Source organism: Taudactylus pleione, unplaced genomic scaffold (assembly GCF_031769625.1).
Source record: "Taudactylus pleione unplaced genomic scaffold, aTauple2 ptg000121l, whole genome shotgun sequence".
In the NCBI taxonomy this organism is placed as follows: domain Eukaryota; kingdom Metazoa; phylum Chordata; class Amphibia; order Anura; family Myobatrachidae; genus Taudactylus; species Taudactylus pleione.
This window is the reverse complement of record NW_028284523.1, coordinates 18,269,945-18,290,215: the sequence shown is the minus strand read 5'-3', so window position 1 is coordinate 18,290,215 and position 20,271 is coordinate 18,269,945. Positions and strand designations below refer to the sequence as shown.

At 38.1% G+C, this 20,271-nt stretch overlaps 1 protein-coding gene across 1 annotated transcript in view; it reads left to right on the top strand.

Moving 5' to 3' along the window:
• Positions 1-1,174: 1,174 nt before the first annotated feature.
• The window catches only part of GRID1 (glutamate ionotropic receptor delta type subunit 1), a 326,741-nt gene continuing 307,644 nt past the window's right edge, over positions 1,175-20,271 (top strand). The window contains exon 1 of the mRNA XM_088472239.1: positions 1,175-1,285. Coding sequence (XP_088328365.1) covers positions 1,175-1,285 — 111 coding nt within the window. The remainder of the gene's footprint in view (positions 1,286-20,271) is intronic.

The window sequence follows — 20,271 nt, the reverse complement described above, 5'->3', positions numbered from 1 at the left end:
GGCTAGTCAATGTTTTGCCCTCTTCTTGTGGAAAAAATGAAATAATAATAATAATAAAAAAACTGGATATGGTTTATATGAAAAAAAACTGCATTTATTATAATAATAGGGAAAAAAGGGGGATATATAAAAAAGACAAAAAATGGGGATACAGTACAAGAATATTTATAAAATAGGTTAAGAATACATCATACAATAAAGCTTAGTTGAGTAAAAAGGCACATAAAGTGCTAGGTAGTGCAGTCCCTCAATCAGATAGTTGTTTTTAGTCCATATATTGGTAGGTGGAGGAGGACCCAACATGTTTTGTCCATTCTGTACTTCTTCAAAGGGAGCAGGATTTGTGAGATAAGATTCTAACTTAGGCCAGTATTTATGTTAGTGTGTATCATACTTAATTGGTAAGTTAATTGGAAAATTCAATGCCAAAAGCACCCATAACTGGAAGTGGTCATCCGGAGTTTCTGTTTGTATCTAATCCAATACAGTGTCCCAGCAAACACGGTCGAGTACTTAAAGCATAGATCTCTCTAGATCTTTGCTGGCATCATCCATTGACAGTCTGGAAGGATCCTCTGCTATGGAGCCATGTGGACCGCATTCCTGGAAGTTGCTTTGTTATCGACCTCATTAAACCGGAAGTCACATGTACAGTGAGCCGCACATGAACTGCAAGCTCTGGGCAGTGGCTTCCTGGTTAGCAATGTGTAGCTACAGAAGAGAGGTTGTCAATGACGTTTATCATGGAAATAGCCAGTTCAATAAAAGATACAGTAATTCAGCTATATGTGTCCATAGCATTTGTCCTGTCACTTAGTCCCACATGGTGTTTTCTTGGATCCATAATAGAGTGAGTGGATAAATAGAGCATAAAAAAATGATTATTCATTGGAAAGAAGATATAAAACACATGCACCTCCTTACAGAGATATACAGTACTCATTGTCAGTGACATCTTTCTGTGCTCCAGACAACAGTCACACATCCAAGACACATTTCTATCACTATGGTTATGCAGGGGATGGGTAGCCATGCTCCTAATCATAACAATCTGTCATTTTTAATTTAGAGATCATAGGTTTGGTTTTGTCTCTGATCTTCATGCCAAGTTTGAATCTCAAACGAGACAAAACATCATCTTTCCCTGACATCTCAATGCAGATGTCCATAAAAGATGACGGTTTGCCTCATTATGAAAGTTGAACTTGATGGGAAGATCCAAGTCAAAACCAAACTGCTTATCTCTATTTTAAATACAATTATAATTTTAAGGACCATGGTTAAGGTAAGAGTCTTAGTTAATGATGTGTGCATACCCCCGCATTTTGGTTCTAAATCATCAACATGTTTTAGTTTTGGCAAAACCACCCTGAGGTGTTTAAGTTCGTATTCAGTTGTGGTTTTGAATTTTTAAAAAATGTATAAAAACAGTTAAAATAATTTACATTGGATCTGTTTTTGTTCCATTAGTACCTCACAGCAGCTGAAAGCATAAGGGTGGAATATAACTGCAATCCAAAACACATGAGATTCAGTTTTAAATTAGATTTCTGAATTGCAAGAAGACCTGAGTCAGGACTCTGTTCTACTCGGAACTCCAAATTGATTCTAAACTGGGACATGATTCTACTCGTAACTCCTAAATTCGGGTGTGTTTGTATTTCAGTAAACGAAACCAGCACATCTTTAGTTTTAGTTAAGGATTAGTGTAGTTCAAAATTGAGGGTTTACAGTTTTGCTTACATTTTTTTATATTTTTTAGATCTTAGGGATAGGTAGGGCTATTTCTCCCATAAGGCAAAGTGAGAACCATGTTTCAGGTGGTACTATCCCATATCCTCCAGAGCCACAGCATATCTCTAACATCCTGCACTCATTCCACTGGGTATTGCCTGCAGGAACAAGCATAGTGACTGACCAAATATGGTAGGTTTAGGGTTGGGACTAGTTTTACTCTCATCCAAATCAAATTTCTTTGAACTAATGAGAACTGTTATATCCTATGGACTATAGGCAAATAAGCAGTATAATAATCCAGTTCAGAAGATTAAATATTCCTTCAATTTGTTATTTTCAATACGAGTGTTTAATTTTATTATTTTGTTGCAAAGTCCTAATTAAAATTCCAATGCTTGTGTCTTATTTTAAAGACATGTCCCTGTACTATGAGGCCTAGCTTTGATAGGAAACACACAAGGGTTGGATGATAGTTAACTCATCTTTCATCGAACACTGGCATGGGACCTTTTTGTCTTGTTAGATTTTGTGAGTGGCATATACTGTAGTGGAAGATGGTAGTGTGATACTGGGCATACATTCTGTCTTAGGACATATAACTTAATTTATACTTTTTATGTCAATAAATATTTAACAATCAAGCACAGCTCTATGTATTTCTCTAGAGAGTTCTACTGATATTTTATTACTATAGAGTGCTTTAAAACAGTCATACAGTATCATTAAAATTGCTAAATGTTTGCAGTATGTTCATTTCTGAACTGTAAGCACCTTGTCTTTAAACAAAACAATACATTTCAACCTAGAGCACTTCATTAATGAAAATAAAATCATAATTCAAGACTGAAATGTTCTCAAATGAAAGCTTATAGCCATTTGCATCTCTAATCACTTAAAAAAATAAAATCAAAAGTACATAGAGACATAGAAACGCAGACTGGTTTTAAAATCTTTATTGTATTTTTAACATTATAGTCACTTAGCTAAAAATCAATCTAAGAGGCATTTATTTGATTTTTATTAGGTGTTGCCAGAGGCTTGCATATGCAATAAAGTGACAACCAATTGATAATTAACTTTTTAATAGTCTTCTTGACACTTTATTGACTTACCTGACCTGTGTACATCAAGATTAATTTTAATGTCATTGGGCCTTTTTGTATAATCCAGACAATTTAATTAGTTTGGACTAAAATAATAAATATAGTACTAAATATCCATTTGAATACTTTGTTTCTGTTGTAGTAATGCATGGTAATCATGATCATTGTTCATTTAAATGAAAATGTTTTGTTACTGCCTAAATATTCAATTTATTGATGACATTTATTTTTGCATTTCATCATTTAATTTTGCAGAAGATATAATTTTAAAATAAATAAATATATATTCTAATAGAGATAGATATCTGAATGTTGTATAATGACACATTCCGTAATATTTTACTAGTACAAAATTTCAGTGTGTTTTATTGCACTATTGAAGGAGTAGTTAAGGTGCAAGGGGGATTTAAAATAATTACTATTACAAAAATACATAAAGGCCCTGCCTAAATGTTTAAATATATGGACATTAATTCATCAACATACAGAACTTGCTATCTTTTTTGTTCACAGTGCATACAATGTATTATTTTTTTCTTAACTATTATTTATATAGTAAATACATATTTTGCAGTGCTTTACAGAGAAAATGTAGTAATTCACTTTACTCCTTGCAACAATGGATTTTACAGATTATAATCCATACCAAATGAACAGTAAACCTATCAGTAAATTTTTGGATTGTAGGAGACAACTAGATTACCCAGAGGAAACCCATGCGAACATACAAATTCCACACAAATAGAGCATTGGACCAAAAATAATTGTGAAAAAACCCTAAAAAAATGTAAAGCTGTGAATCACTACAATGTGTACACACTTATTTGACATAATAACTACAATATTAAATTCTTTAGAACAGAATTTAACTAAAAACAAATCTTGTCTAAAAAAGACAAACACTGGCAATTCAGAACAGGAAACTTAATTATAATACATCATATAAAGATTTTGAAGACATAAAGTCAAATTCAGTATGTGATCATCTTAAAGAATTCCTTTAGAGTCACTTACTTGATTGATACAATTTACAGCTACATTATGAAAATCAATGAAGTGTTTCAGGGATCTAATATACAGAGTGACCGCAGTTCCAAAAAAAGGTAATTTGTTTGTTTGTTTGATTGCTTTTTTAAATAAAAAAACAAAACTCTTCAATTTCTTACACTTGCAAAAATTAGTGAATTGTATAATTTTATAAAATGTATAATTCATAACCACCTTACTGAAGTTGCATGATCCTATCACTAGTCGATATAACAAACTTGTAGTATTAGTGATACAACAAAATAAATAATCTTGCTTTAAAGCAATCATGTGACCATAAAGAGCATGGTGCTATACATCAAATAAGCTAATCAAATTCTTGTGCTCTACACCACAGGTTCTCAAACCCAATCCTCAGGACCCAAAACTGTGCATGTTTACCAGGCCTCATCACAGAATCACAAGTGAGATAATTAGCTCCACCTGTGGATCTTTTAAAATATGTCAGTGATTAATGACTACACCTGTGCACCTTCTGAGTGACCTGGGAAATGTGAACTGTGTGGGTTCCTGAGGACAGAGTTTGAGAACCATTGCTTTACACCAAAAGAATTTTGAGCACTAGACCAACTTTAAGGTAACTTTATAAAAGTGGTGATCAATCAAATATCAATATATAATAATTTACAGTAGTATATAATAAAATTAAGTTCTTTCCTATGTACAGTGTATTTCATAATATTTATAATGAATCAATTACAACACATTTAAAATACTTTGTCATTAGGGTTGATAGTTCACATCTTCTCATTCTGATTTTTAGTATTTCTCCTGTATTGCTGTCAATATTTGGAATGCACTCATATGCTCTTAGACTTTCTTCCAGCCTCCCAGCCTTCATATGTGCACTTGCATTAGAATATATTTTTAGCTTACCACCCCTCTCCAGTCTCTGGCCTCCTTTACTCTCCTTTCTTCTCCCAAATGTATACATCCATGTCCCCTCTAGATTGTAAGCTCTTGCCTGCATGGCCATTCTCCCTTTGTCTTCTCTACATAACTGTCATTGAACAATGCAATTATGTTTTTACGTAAAGTCATAAAGTTGTTTGTATCATATAAATTAGTATTTATGTAACTTGTTTGTCATATGCAATTTGATTGGTGCTACAGAGCGCTTGTGGTGCTTTATGAATAAAAGATGAATATAATAGTTACTAGAAAACAGTATTAGTAACATTTCTTGGAAAATTATGACAGTAAACACACGATCTAGTATTGTAATCTACTGCTGTGATTTAAAACACAGCCATAAGGAAAATGAATGTCCATGGTTACAACTTGAACAATATTGATGTAGAAGGATTCAGAGACAGAGGTGTAACTTGCCACTAATGCTAATTGATTTTCTCACCTAACAAGAAAATTTACAAAAATACTTATTTAAGACTATGTGAGCCTATTTTAGTAATAATAAAATAAAAAAAAAAACAATCAAATTAATAAAATAGCATTTTAATCCGATCACTCATTCAGGTCATCTAGTGGGAGATCGATCCGCTGGTACCTCCTGCCTAAAGAGGAATTTAAAGTGATCACTGCTCCAAGAGGTCATCTGTAGGTGTCCCTCACCACTGACCATCAGGCTGTTGTGACAATATAAAATGCCTAGCACACTATGGATGTACACTGAATTCTCTCTTTATTAAACTTGTTGTTCTGCCAATGTACTGCTGATTACAATTACATTGTGGCAGACACACAACAAAACTATAGATTGCTCATTTTTAGCATACATTTCTTTAGCACCTTTAATAGTGTGCTTACATGTAATACCTGTTAATATCCCAAATGATTAAATCGAAGGGGTACATTGGCATTCAGGGTATACTATCTTTAAATATTTCACCCAATTTATATTGGAATTTAGAACATCATGGTCAATTTTTTAAGTTGATAATATAAATAATATAATAACAGCTCTGTTGTTAAATAAATTCAGCCATTGGATCCAATTTAAAATAAAATGTATTTCTATCAAACTTCATATGGCTTTAGTAACCAATCTCTATAATAATCCTGTTCCAATTATTTCAATTATTTCCTTAGCTTGAAGTTTAAGGTACTCCTTGATTGAGCAATTACTTTTAATTTGCATAATATGACCCTTTGGAATATTAATTTTTAATGCTCTATAATGGGCACTTCTATAATGGAGAAAATTATTCGGAAATACCATCTTATGAAAGTTAACTGTTTTATCAGTTGTTCCCTATACTGATGGTTAATTTCAATGGAACCAATGTAGGTTTTGTTAATTGTGCGAGTATATTTATATTAAATCATATTAAGTTTTAAATCAGTATTAAGACCAACAAAATTGTGTGCCCTATACCTATACTCAACACCCCCCACCCCTTGAAAATCATAAGTAAATTACCAATGTAGCAGCTATAGTGGACCAGGGTAAACCTAAAGCCATCACCCATATATAAAGGTTTCACTATTAAATAAAATTTTGCATTACCATGGCTAGTCACAAATCATCAGAGAAGAAAATAAAACCTTGATGTCTCTCTGGATGAGCTCCATCCTTAAATAAACATTTCACATTTTCTTCATCACAGGAAAAATTAAAATGCAGTGCACACTCTAAGCACTAAGAACACAGATAGTCAAACAATTATAATAAACTCTGTAACTAACTTGGAGCATACATAAGGTTATTAGACCATATTTTCCCAAACATAAGAGCCCATCCACCATGCAGTGGTAAACTCAAGATTTTGGAAATGGTTTTCCAAATAATTAGTTACAGAACCAATGACAAAAAAGTCTAACCAGAATAATCCTGCAACATTCACTTTATTGTGTACTTCAAAAATTTGAATATAAATAACAATAAATGATATAAATAGCAAGGCATCTGGGCATACAACTTGCTTATGCACAATGCGTAACAGTATGTATGAACAAAATATAAACTACCAGTGCAATTTACGCAACACAGTAGTCCCTTATTCATGTTATGACACACACTAGTGCCCCTTTTACACAATGCCCATATTAGTGCCCCTTATACACAATGTCCACAGTAGTAGTGTCCCTTATACAAAGCCCACAGTAGTAGTGCCCCTTATACAATGTCCACAGTAGTGGTGCCCCTTACACAATCCCCCAGTAGTAGTGCCAATTATGCAGTGCCCCCAATAGTGATGCCCCTCATGCAGTGTCTCCTATGGAATGTCCCCATTAGTAGTGCCCCCAGTAGTAATGCACCCATTAGTAGTGCCCCCATTAGTAATGAACCCAGTAATAGTGCCCCCCATTAGTATTGCCCCCTGTAGTAATGCCCCCCAATAGTACCAATAGTAACACCCCCAGTAGTTATGCCACAAGTAGTAATGCCTCCTATAATAATTCCCTCATTAGTAGTGCCCCAAGTGGTAATGCACCCATTAGTAATGCCCATTTTACTAGTGCCCTCAGTGGTAATGCCCCTTTAGTAGTGACTCCAGTAGTTATTCCCCCAGTTGTAGTGTCTACATACACAATACTTACCTTAAGCCACGCTCCTGCATCCGCTGTCGTCTGGTCTGAATGCTCCTCGGATCTATTGGAGAGACGTCATGACGTCTCTTCCACAGTGTTCACTGCGGGAGCCGGAGCTCAGGAGTGAGCTCCATCCGCTGGCTGCCGCTGTGGGGAAGGAGCTGGGTGCCCTCTGGTAACAAAATCTCAGCAGGCACCCGGCAAATGAAGCCAACCTGCAGCAGCTGGAGGGGGGTGCAGGTAGATGGAGAAATAGGCAGGGGGCATTTCTAGGTACTCTGAAACCCCCCCTACATGCATGCATGCATGTATGTATGTTAATGTGAACCCTATTAGATAGGTCCCTAACAGTTCTTATCCTAACACATTAAATCAATTTATTAAGGATTTACCATATTAGTGCTCCCTAATCTTTAGATGGCAATGCAGCATCTGTTCTTATTAAAATCATCTATGGGCATATGGGAGGGGTGCTAGTGCCAAGTAGAAGATGTGTCAGCCTTCACATACTTTATATACACAAATGCATAGGAACAGGGGGGATTTTGCACTGCATACCCTATTTTAATCATTGTAAGAGCTTCTATTATGTTGAGGCTTGTAGGGCTAGGTAGGAAAAAGTAAAAGTAATGCACCCTCTAGGCCAGGCCTGGCCAACCAGCGGGTCTCCAGCTGTTGTGAAACTACAAGTCCCAGCATACCATGCAACTGTTTTAGTATTCCCTAATAATAAAACTGTGGCAATGCATGCGGGGACTTGTAATTTTACAACAGCTAGAGAGCCACAGTTTGGCTAGGCCTGCTCTAGGCACTAAGGCTCTGATCAGAGCCGCTCGCAAGCGGCCCAATGTTTCGGCACTGCGAATGCACCGTGCATGAGCCCTGCTGAGCGACTGAAGTTCAGTCGCTATGGGGCTCGCAAAACAAGATGGGGTGGCTGTCGATGGTGAGTGACAGCTCGCCCCATTTTGTGGGTGGGTAGGGGGGGTGGCTGGACAAACGCAGGCCTTACCTTAGGAACACCTGGCTTTTGTAGGGAGGTCTTACTGACATCACTACTGATGTCAGTGGTGGACTTCCTGCTCTATTAGAGCAGGAAGTACACTCGGCCTTGCGGCAGCCTAGACCCTACCGTAGGGTCTCATTGCAAGGTCGATTATCGCAATGGTCTGCTGGCCACTTGCACAAGCTGTGGGTGGGCTCCCACAGCTTTACTAGTGGCCGGAGAACACAAAAAAAAAACACCCACAATCTCAGCATGCGGGCAGAGGCAGCGAGCGGCTCTGAATCAGGGCCTAAGAGTACTTATACAGTAGTAAAACAATTATGATGAACTCTACAATACTTACTCTATTCCTCAACAGTGATAACTTTTGGTGTATAACAACTGTACATTATTATTATTTTTACCAAGAAATCTCCCAAAATCTGTGTAATTTATTATCCATTCTACTATCATATAATTACTATTCACAAAACCATTTTTTGCACCCACTAGGCTGCAAGATCACCAAAAGGAGGACTAGAGATGGCAGTAATGAAGTCACATTTATTAGCTTAATAATCTGTGACAACATTCTGACCCCATAATGCAGTGGTTCTCAAATTTGATCCTCCCTACACAGTTCACGTTTTCCAGGTCACCCTGCAGGTGCACAAGGTGTATCCATTAATAAGTGACACATTTTAAAAGATCCACAGGTAAAGCTAAGTATTTCACTTTTGATTTTGCGAGGAGACCTGGAAAACATCCACTGTTTGGGGTCCTGAGGACCAAGTTTGAGAACCTGTGCCATAATGTATTGGCAGAGTATAGAATTAACATGATGCTGGTTACCTGGGTACTAAGCCTATGACCTGTCAGCTGAGTGTGAAGTGCAAGCAGACATGCTAGGTACAGTAGTCCTCCAGTTAGATTTCTATGTCTGAATACTGTACAATATACTTAGCCAAGGTACATATTGTGTTGAAAATGTAAGGCAGTTGTTTCTGCTGGTGGCAGTTAGTCCACACATGGTACAGCTTAACCAGTTCTTAGAATTATTGAAGCAGGTAGAATGAGTAGCATAAGACAGAGGAGGGCACAGGTGTAACAGTGGTATGCATATACAGTATATGAGGGGTGGCAATTAAATAATGAGACTGTTCTTGGAAAAAAACATCCTGTGTGAGTTAAAAGGGAGTGGAGGAACATTGACCTTGAACTATCCCAAAACGGTTTTACAAGTTTCATCCCTTTCCCACAAAAAGTTTTCTGTCACATAGCGTAAAAATCCTTAGTTCAAAAGTAGAGCAACGTGTTCATTTAAAATTTTTGTTAAATTGAACAAAACGCCCACCAAATCTTTTTGTACGCTAACCGAGGCTTACGGAGCAGATTGAATGTCACGTTCACATGTGCTTGAGTGGCACAAAAGAATTAGTGATGGTCATGAGGATGTCAAAAATTATTAATGTCCCGGAATACCATGCACATCAAAAACATATGAAAATGTGGAAAAAAAATTAGAAAATTGTTTGAATACAGCCTCATGCCAAATGACATTTAGAGCACACAAAATATAGGCAGAATCTATATATGTTTATAGGTATTAGCAGTCCTCATGATGAACAACTTAACCAGATTTTGTTTATTTAGCCAGGCAGAACAAGTTACAGGATAACACAGGGTTAATGCTGGCATGCAGTAGGTATACAATACAGGCATACTGTACAACAGATCCTGCCAGGAATGTATGGGGTTAATGTACCTGGTGTGCAGAGTGGAATATCACATACCTACAGTACATATATATAGCCCATTGTGGCTGTGGCACTTATAATATACTCAGCAGTGGTGAAATAGTGGTAATACTAGGGGATTTATTGTAATATACAGTCTCCGTACAGGTAACATTCTCTGTTATGGAGTACAAAGAAGATGCGCAGACAAGCCGCACAGTAGTGCATTTTGGCTGGCCAGGTTGTGCTGTGACATCAGCATTGCTCCATACAGTATGGGGTACCTGTAGCTTAAAGAGAGACAGAACACAGCACTATCCTCCAACTGAAAAATCATATAATTGCATACTTACCGACTTCTTGCTGCACCTTCCTGGGAGGGGACCTGGCCGCTGTCATCGGCCGTCATAAGGCCTGCCCCCTTTACAGGAAAGCCCCGCGATTTGTGGGTCCGCGAGGAGGGGGCAGGGCTAAATGCCATGATTTGCGTCATTTAGCCCCGCACCCTCCCTACGGACCCGCAAATTGCTTGGAAAATCTCCCCATCCTGCCCGCTTCACTAGGAAGTGGGCGGGATGCGGGAGATTTGCCTACACTTTCAGGAGTGTGGGGGGTTCCCTGAAAAATCGGGAGCCTCCTGTGACTCCTGGGAGAGTAGGCAAGTATGTATAATTGTTTTACAAAAAGTTTACATATCACCATCTAGAAGATACTGCAGAGATTTGGCAGAAAAAAACTTATAGTCTAATTCCACTAAAATGCTAAGATTTACTGTACATACTGAATGGCACAAATCAAACACTGCACGGCAACCACATAACACCATGACAGAGTAGGTATGGCAGTGCAGCATTAAGTATGGGAAGGCTTTTTAACGGCAGAAACAGACCATTTTGCCTAGTTTAAATTTAACGGTTCACATTACTGACAAATACTGGTCAAAATATTTCTACCTTTTTTGTCATAAAACTCAAACTGAGGAGAAAATTTGATTATCAGTAGGACAGTGATCCAAAACACAGAGTTCTGACCTTAATCCCATTGAAAGTCTGTGTAAAACCTCAGTCGCCTTTCCTCCACTAAACTGACCCAGCTTGAGCAATTTCACAAGGAAGAATGGGCATAATGTTCCATCTCACTCTTCAGAGTTAATAGATATTTATTAAAAATGACTGTTGACATTGATAGCTGCCAGAAGGGGGTCAACTCAAGGGATACTGAAACATATTAAATAATATTTCAGTTTGTTTAACTTTTACTACTTTATGATGTACTGTCATTTTTCTTTCAGCGATCTCTGTGAAAATCTCAGAAATTAACCGTTGTACATTTAAATATGAAACACTGCAGCTTTAGAAACATAGACCATCAAATAATGTTGATTGAATTCGAATATGTTTTAAATGTGTTGCTTGAATTATAACCACAGCTTTTAGTGAGTTATGTTTGTATGCCCTCAAAGCAGACTCATTTTGCATAGGTGCCATTTTTGTTGAAACAATAAGCCATCTGTTCAGTATATCTTTGAATAATAAATTGTTTAGCTTTTTAACTCATAGCAAAGGCAATAAAATTTATATAATTAGCATGTTTGTCATCGTGAAAATATCTTTCTTTGATGCGACCTCAGTGTAGATAAAATACTTACTTTGCCTGTGGTGTTCTTTAAAATGGAGACTCCTGTTGAAAAGGGACACTTGTAAAGTAGAAAAGTTTATCAAAAGTGTTTTAAGGTACAACCAGCCGTTTCACAGAGCTGCAAAGTTCCAACGATACAATCATTGCGCTTTGCTCTACCATTCCAAGAAAAGCTAATTAAGGCCAAATTTTGTTGCTGCCAAATTCAGAATTAAATATTTCACTAAGCAGTTTTGAAAACTTAGTTTATCTCTAATATAAAATATGTGCTATGAAGCATGAATATTTTGCATTGCCGTAAGACAAATATATTTCAATTGTCAAACTGAGGCACAAAATTAACAGTAAGAACTATTAAAAAAATCTAATTTTGCTCAATATTTGAATCATATCAGCAAACTAATAAAGCGTTCCTTAGACTCTACTTGTGAGCTTGAGGTTTTAAACATGTTTTCCTATTCTACTAAAATGTCTAAGAAACTCCTGAATTTCAGGGAGTTTTCACAGACTGCTAAGAGCAGTACACTCACCCGATTCAATAGGGAAGTAGGTGGGACAGAATATTTATGACGCGCTTTTTAAGAAAGCGAGTGATCGCCCTGCTTTATGATATCATGAACAGTGATACTGCGCAGTGTGGCCGAGGCCATTATGAGGTAAATTGCACCACCATGCTCCCTGCACTTACCACTTGCACCTCCCCTTCAGCAGCAGTGACTTAATTAAGGGGTCAGGCACCCTTGGCAAAGTGAAGGAATTGACTAACTAAAATTTTACACAACTGCATCATGAAGTCACACATGCTGCATTTCTGGGCCACATCTTGTAGGCTTTGTGATCTCAGAGCAAAAAGCAAGACTGGGGTAATTTGCAGAGCCTTCCCTGGCATCATAATTTGTAGAACTTTAAATGTATGACTGAACTAGGGAGCGCCCTTCCCTTCAACCAGCACTCTTGGCGAGTGCCATCCTATCTAACCAAAAGTTATGGCTCTGATCAGGAGATCCCTAAAGTAGGCAAGTACAGTATGAATTAGAATGATAATATTCTAATCTCTAGAACTCAACAGGCCAGGAACAAGTATTGATGTAAGTAACTAGCTTGATCATTTTGACTAGAGATAATAAAAAAACCTCCAATCATGTGTGGGATCACTTGTAATGCTACTATATTTATGCCAAGATTTATCTTTGTATATACAACTGTGGGATATATTATCCAGAATGAATGGAGATTTGGTTCTAGTTGAAGCATTATGCCTAAAATACTTTCTGGTTTTCATAACTATAAGAACATTTTCCACAGGTTATAGTGTATATATATACTTGTTGTCATACTTGTTGAGTGCCATAATAGTTGTGTGAACTGATGTTAGTAGTTGTATATATTATGATTTACTTTATTTTTTTGGCCATATAAATTTTTTTTTTTTAAATTACATTGAGGCTTTCTAATACTTCTGAACTGAAGTTATTTAAAAACCTGTGTCTTTCTGCTGGGCTTTTGAGTTCAGATTATTTGAATAAATTAACTTGTACTTGACTTTGTCAGGTTTTCCAGTTATCTTGGCTGATTTTTTTCCTGTGGAGAAAAAAAAACAGTCTGGTTTTGTCATGTTCTTGGTGAAAATATCACATTTGGGCTAAATAATCAGTACAGCACACATATTAAGCAGAGGTTAGTTACAGATATAAAATGCAAAAGATACAGAAAGTAGACATTGAATATATATTTTGTTTCTTTTTTTCCGTACATCTGCTACCTTATGGCCATGAGGTAGACCATTTTGGAGCTCACCAAAATTAAGATTGTAGAATATAAAATTTTTTGTTAATATGGACCATACGGAGCCTTATTGAAGTCACTAGTTTACAGTGATTGAACCGAATTGGTACGTATGCATTTTTATCATACATTACAACATGGGATGCAGTCAGGAAGCCGACGGTCGAAATGCCGACTGCCGGCTTCCCGACTGTCTAATCCCGGCAAAGTAGTAGTGACAGGCATCAAAATCCCGATGCCTATCATTAGACCTACGGCGGGAGCCAGATGCTTGGCATACCAAAAGAATTTAAGCCAGGCGCGGACAGCCATGGGGGAGGAGGGTTAAGTTTTAGGGCTCCCAGGAGGACTTAGGGTTAGGCACCCCATGGGAGGGTTAGGATCAGGCTAGGAGAAGGGGCAGTTAGGGTTAGGCACCCCCTGGGGGGAGCTTAGGGTTAGGCACCCACCCGGGAGACTTAGGGTTAGGCTTCGGAGTAGGGGGAGGTTATGGTTAGGGACCCCTAATGGAGGGTTAGAGGGGGAGTAAGGTTAGCGATACTTACCTTAATTAATGATCAGGATCTTCACCCCTGCCGGGCTACCGCTGTCGGGATTAGAATGGCCGGCGGTGTACCGATTCCTACAATATTCCCCCAATAAAAGTGGCATAGGTGAGGACTCCACAGTTGGCAATCTTTGTACATTGTTTCTGTACTCTGCAGACTACGAGATGAGAAAGATGAATTGCAATGTAGTACAACTATAATAATAGTGTTAGATTTATCAAGATCTGGTGATAGAAGTTTTTCTATATTTGCTAAATATTTTCTATCACCACAATTTAACTAAAGAAAACACTTACTGTATCACTTCACTACTCAGATTTCACATATGTGGCCATGGCTTTGCCGAGCCACACATGTGCACTGAACTGAAAGCCCAGCCTTATAGTAGCAGATTCATTAAAATAATAAAGATTCTTAGAATTCTTGAAATAAAACAATAAATGTAATATACTTTTCAAATTACAGTGCTTTATTTTAGCAATAGGAAGACAGAATGGAAATGATATGCCTAGTGGAATTTAAACTACTAGACTGTGTCAGAACACATTTGTGAGCAAGAATTAAACACTGAAGGGTTGTCCCCTTGTTATGGTCCAATTTGATTAGTCCTATTATAGTAATGGGTGGTTTTTTGTGGCCAAGTACTTTGAATTTAATGGTGATTTCCTGGTTGGGATATCTCTTGGCACTTTGTAAGTACCACCCCCTGCCACGGCTATTGTTGTTAGCAGCTGTCTTGCTGTAGGTCTTGTGGTGCTCTCTCCACCAATAAATAGGTAGACTGATTCTACTCTATTGCCATCAGTGACACCAATGGTCATGTCTTTGGCAGGGGAGTTTGAATACCTTAAGTTGTTGATAATGGGCTGGCAGTTGGCCCCCATCTACATCTGTGTGTAGGGCTGTTCTTTCTTTGCCACCATACCATTTCCCTCTTTTTTCAATAAATAATTAAATAAAGCTGAGCCTTTTCCCCACCAATATGTCTTTATTGTAGATATGTCTCTTCCTGTATTCACATTGTCACGGCCAGGGTTTCTCGGCATGGTAGTCACCGGGTATTATCTGTGAGGTCGTTATGGCGGGGGTCTCTGGCAGTGGTGCTAGTGTTTGGCGAGGGCATTGGCTGCGCGTGGTTCTGTGCGGGCACATTGTCACTAGGCCTGGTGAGGTCTGGTGGTGTTTCCGTTCCATTCGCATGGGCGCCGCCATCTTGCCTGCGCCATGTGATTCTGGCTGTCCAATCCTGATAGGTCATGTGCTCATTCCAGCCAGTAACAGCACGGCACTGAGTATTTAGGAAGGTCCAGAGCCTTCCTTCCTTGCCAGTGCAATGTTTCTCAGCTACGGCTGAGAGAGAGTACCTGTGCTTTACCTGCCTGCCTGTCTGTTACGCTACTAGCCTGAACCTTTCCTGCTCCAACCTGCTGGATTTACCCTGCACCCTCCACATACCTTTCACCTGCCTGAGTACCTGAACCTGCTGTTCCCTGCACCTTGCCTCCCTTCACTCCCAGCTGGACTTCATTACCTGCATTTGTTACAGCTTACCATACCTGCACTCATTATAGCTCATTATTCCTGCATTCAGTTACAGCCCATCATACAGCTCACCATATTTGTTTACTGGACTGTTCCTGCCTGTCACTATCTGGACATTTCCCATTAACCCCAACTACAGTTATCAAGTGCACTTTAGTGCTATACCTGGACTTTTTATTTGCCATTCCCATGTCTTCTAAGTCACTTATTAAAAACTCCACTTTTTCATTTAAGTCTGCTTCTGTGTCTGCTCCTATCACCACCCCGGGTCCACAACAAATTCATACATCAGCCGATAGGAAGTTTAAAGTATGTTTTCCTGTGCAATTACCTCTGCTAGTGCCATCCTGGGATTTCATTAGTAATAGAAGGACATCCCATACTGCACATGGGGAAGCTGTCACCAGCTTGGGTGGCTTCTTAAACTTGGAAAAGCCCTATCTGGCCCATTTCAGACAGATTTATTATTTTTCTCCATATGGCCAATAGATCCTCTAGAAAAACCAAAATGTCTTACATACAGAAGCTTTAAATTATGTTGCACAACTCTTATTTATAATGGGCCTCATTAGTTTAGTACAAATTGTTTTGTATTTTCTGCTTTTAATGAAGCTGCATATTTACAATTAGAAATTTGCAATGAAAACAGCCATGTTGGAAACATGTATTTTACATATGATGTTCCTATATAGTTATATGTGTACACTATCCATTGCAGAATACCTATAATTTCACATTTATCATATGTTGTTTACTGGAAAAAAGAACTTTGACAAATACAGAGAAACAGATTGTATCTTAGACTTGGATAACAATCAACAGTTTCTGTTGCCAGTGAACTAAGCTGCTTGCTTATTTGTAAATTGGCTTCTCAATCATAACTATCCAGATTAAGAATTGAATGGATACCACATAATATAGTATATAGCTTGCTGTTGTATAAAATGGAGAGGGCCAATACATGACACCGCAATCAACATTTAACTGCTCAAACATTTGTGAGTAAAGATACTAAAAAGTTTTGATTGTCTCTACAAAATCAGGGAATATTTTGTTTGAATGGACAAGCAAAGATTATATGAGGATAATATATATTAATGTATGGAATATGCTCTAGCTGCCATTGAATTCAGTGATTGTTTACAGCAAGATCTCTATGAAGAATGTACATAGTGTGACACAGTCAGATTAGGAGGTCCCTCTCCAGGGTAAGGGACTCCTTCCTTACACACAAGGCAGCCGGGAAACAGTACGCCAGACTGTATTCGAGTACAAGCTGGTCGGCGCCAGTCTTTATTGTACAATGTCAGAAATAACATAAAGAAAACATAAACATAAATCCTAGCCCTGTCGGGGCACTAACTTCACAGGTAGTTCCCTCACTACCAGAACCTGGCAGGGCCTAATGCCCTCACCAGCCACCAAGGCACAGCACAACACTTACAGATAGGTTTTCAAGTGTCTCTGAGCAAACTCCCTGCCTGCTCTCCCAGGTGAGACAATCAGCCCTAAACACACTAGGCTTATATTGGCCACTCTCAGGTGGAAAACTAACAAGCCTGTTATCAGGCTGCGAGAACCAAAACCTGGAGTGGCCGTGGGTGGAGCCCTCCCTCTCCTCTCACCCACAACCCCCAGGTCCCAAACCGGCTTTTCAAAAAGCCGAAACTCAAGCCTGCTACACTGCAGACTTTCTCCTGAGGATTTAAAACACAAAAGACAGGAATCTGGGACAAATGTACCTGCCACAGACCACTTTACCAGTGATCCTATCACAATAGTTAAACATCATCCAGCACACACAATTGGGATGCAGTCCATAAATTGAGCAAATCAAGTTTGGTTTCCCATATTTGTCAGCTTGATATTATTCTAAAAGTACTGATAGGGTGGCCGGTAAATGTGATTGGACAATGAACACATTGAAATGTGTATAGCATTAGGCCAATGCAAGGGCCATTTGTAATTTTACCAATCAGGGTCAAACTCTGAAAACCTAAGTGTTTCGGATCTTGGTAATTGACTGCAGGTCTCCATAGAAAATTATAGGTATTATAACAGCAGATATATGTGATATACTGTATATCCTTCTCGTACCTGAAGCATAATGCCATTTTTAACTTGGTAAACAATACTGATTTGCCAATTCTGCTGTGAAGAACTAGCAAGGCACCACCCCAGTAAAGACAGTTGCATGTAGTAGAACCTAGAACTCTGAATGAGTCACCTTAGTAAAATCTTTTTGCCAGGTTGTAGTACAACTTTCATAAATAGAAATGATTAACAAAAATGCCTAATTCCATGGAAAGTCCCAGTTTTTTCCACAAGAAATATTGAACTAATAATGCACAATTAGAAATGCAGAAGTATTATATGCTTCTACTTTCACATGGTAGATAAAGGAGATTAACCTTTTTATGAGAACAGGTGCAGAGGTTTTCTGTACTGTAGTAACCAATCAGATTATAGCTGTTTGTAAACTGTACATAATAAATGATCGCTAGAAGCTGATTGGTTGTTATGGTAAACTGCACCACTTGTCCTATTTAGGAGGTTTTTTACTTTATGTGGTATAAAATATGAAGCAAATATTTACTTAGCAATGTTTCATTACAGTACACTTGTACGTTTATGTATACACTGTGTGCATCCTGCAAATTTTAACCATGTGGTATAGTGATTACAGTATGCCGCATTAAAAGCAGAATGCGATTTAGTCAGCTCCTTGGAATCGCTGGAGATGAGATGTGCAGCATCTAGTACTTGAAAGTTCATTATGGTGAAGAGACCTCTGTCAGATACTGTAGTTTGGCACAGAAAATCCTTGTTATGATGAGCCATGGTTTGCTCTGTCGCATGCTGCTTCCAAGCGGCTCTCAACATAACCAATGCAGAGTATATTAAAACAAGTGGGCAGCAATAACAATAATAATGACAGCAGGTTTTCCTTTCGCCAGATTACTGCAATATCCCAGTTTCTTTGCAAAGCTGTTGTCAACATGACTTCTTGAAGAAAAATCATTCACTGTGCTAGTAATTCATTTGTAAGACATTTTTGTTTGCACATTTTAAAGTTCACACAACTCAGTGAGTTATAGAAGCTTGGTTTATTGAGCAAAATAATAAAATAAACAGGTTTCAAAGTGATTGTACAAATATAAGATTTTTATTTTCAACTCCACAAAAGCAATGTAGCTTGTTTAGTCTTTGAAGAAAATCTCAAAACAGGCTTAGTACCTCCTTTATGACAGTAAATGTCTGCACCAGAGGTATCATTATTTATCACTAATTATAATTACAATCATAGCTGATATGGTCAATGTATCTCATTGTGAGTTCTAGAAGATAAAGTTCATTTCCAGATATTTTAATTGTAGCAAATGCAAAATAACTTGCTCTTGAAGACATCCAGGTCTAAATCTAAAGTACTCAGTACACATTTTTTGTTTTCCACATTTGCCATATAGATGAACTATTAGACTGTATATGGGCTCATCATGTAGAATTAACGTACTCTTGAACTGGATATTTTTTTGTCCTGTATGCTATATAGCCATGGAAAAATTGGCTCTTATTGCTGTATTCATTCTCTTATAATCAGTCAACAAAGAAAGTAGCAGAATTACTTGTTCTGCATAGTAATCTGGTTGTTGAGGTGTCTGCATAACCAGAAATGTGCATATTTCTTTTTTTTTTATAGGTCTTTTTTTTTCTGAGACAACAAATCAGGAAAGTTACAAGATGTGTATGTATATAAACATTACCCCGTGAAGTCTTACCACATGTAACAGTCTGACTCCAGTCACAGTCAACATTAAAATTCAGCATGATGCAATTGTTATACTCCACTTTGGGGTCAATCCAATTAGCTGTGAAGGGTGTAAGTTGCCATTGCCATGGCATTAAAACCCCAGTAATGGCACCTAACCTTGCACCCTTCATGGCCCATTCTCAGCCATAAAGTATGGCAGTTGCCTCTATGACTCCCACCTGCAATTACATTGGGGCTAATTGGATTGACCCCTTTATCTGTTGTGTGGTCTATTGTATCCATTTACATTAATGCAATCTGAATGGTGTCTCATGTGGATGTCTATAGGCATCAGTCCCGGAAAGTATTGTGAAACATAAATTACATTAGAAGTTAAGTGAACAAACCATATTGACAAACTGGGGCTGATTGTGAGTCGCACGCAATGCTGATGTTCATGCTCATCAGCTAAAATGACAGAAAATGCCTATGGTGCATGCATTACACAGAGTGAACACAAAGGTGCTGTTGTGATCGGGACAGACTGTAATCTGATGGGCGTTCCTGGGCGATGACTTGGAGGTGGCTAGTAGTGTATGCAAAAATGGTCTGTCAATGCGAGCATCTGCGTTACAAGATGCTCAGCCACAAGCATAGGAGGCCATGATCAGATGGAGGAACTTCACCTGCCAATAGGACTGATGCAAGTTTCTATGTTATGATCTTATACAAATGCATAAGACATCTTTAAGCAGTCACTACGCATGTACAGAATGAGTTTGGGAACCATGAAAGCGATGCACTGTGGTAGAAGCAGGGTGAAAACTGTATCATCCCTGCTTTACCCCAGTGTGAGCAGACTTAATGTCATCCAAAGATGGTGTTCTGTTTTGAACCAAAGTTCAGC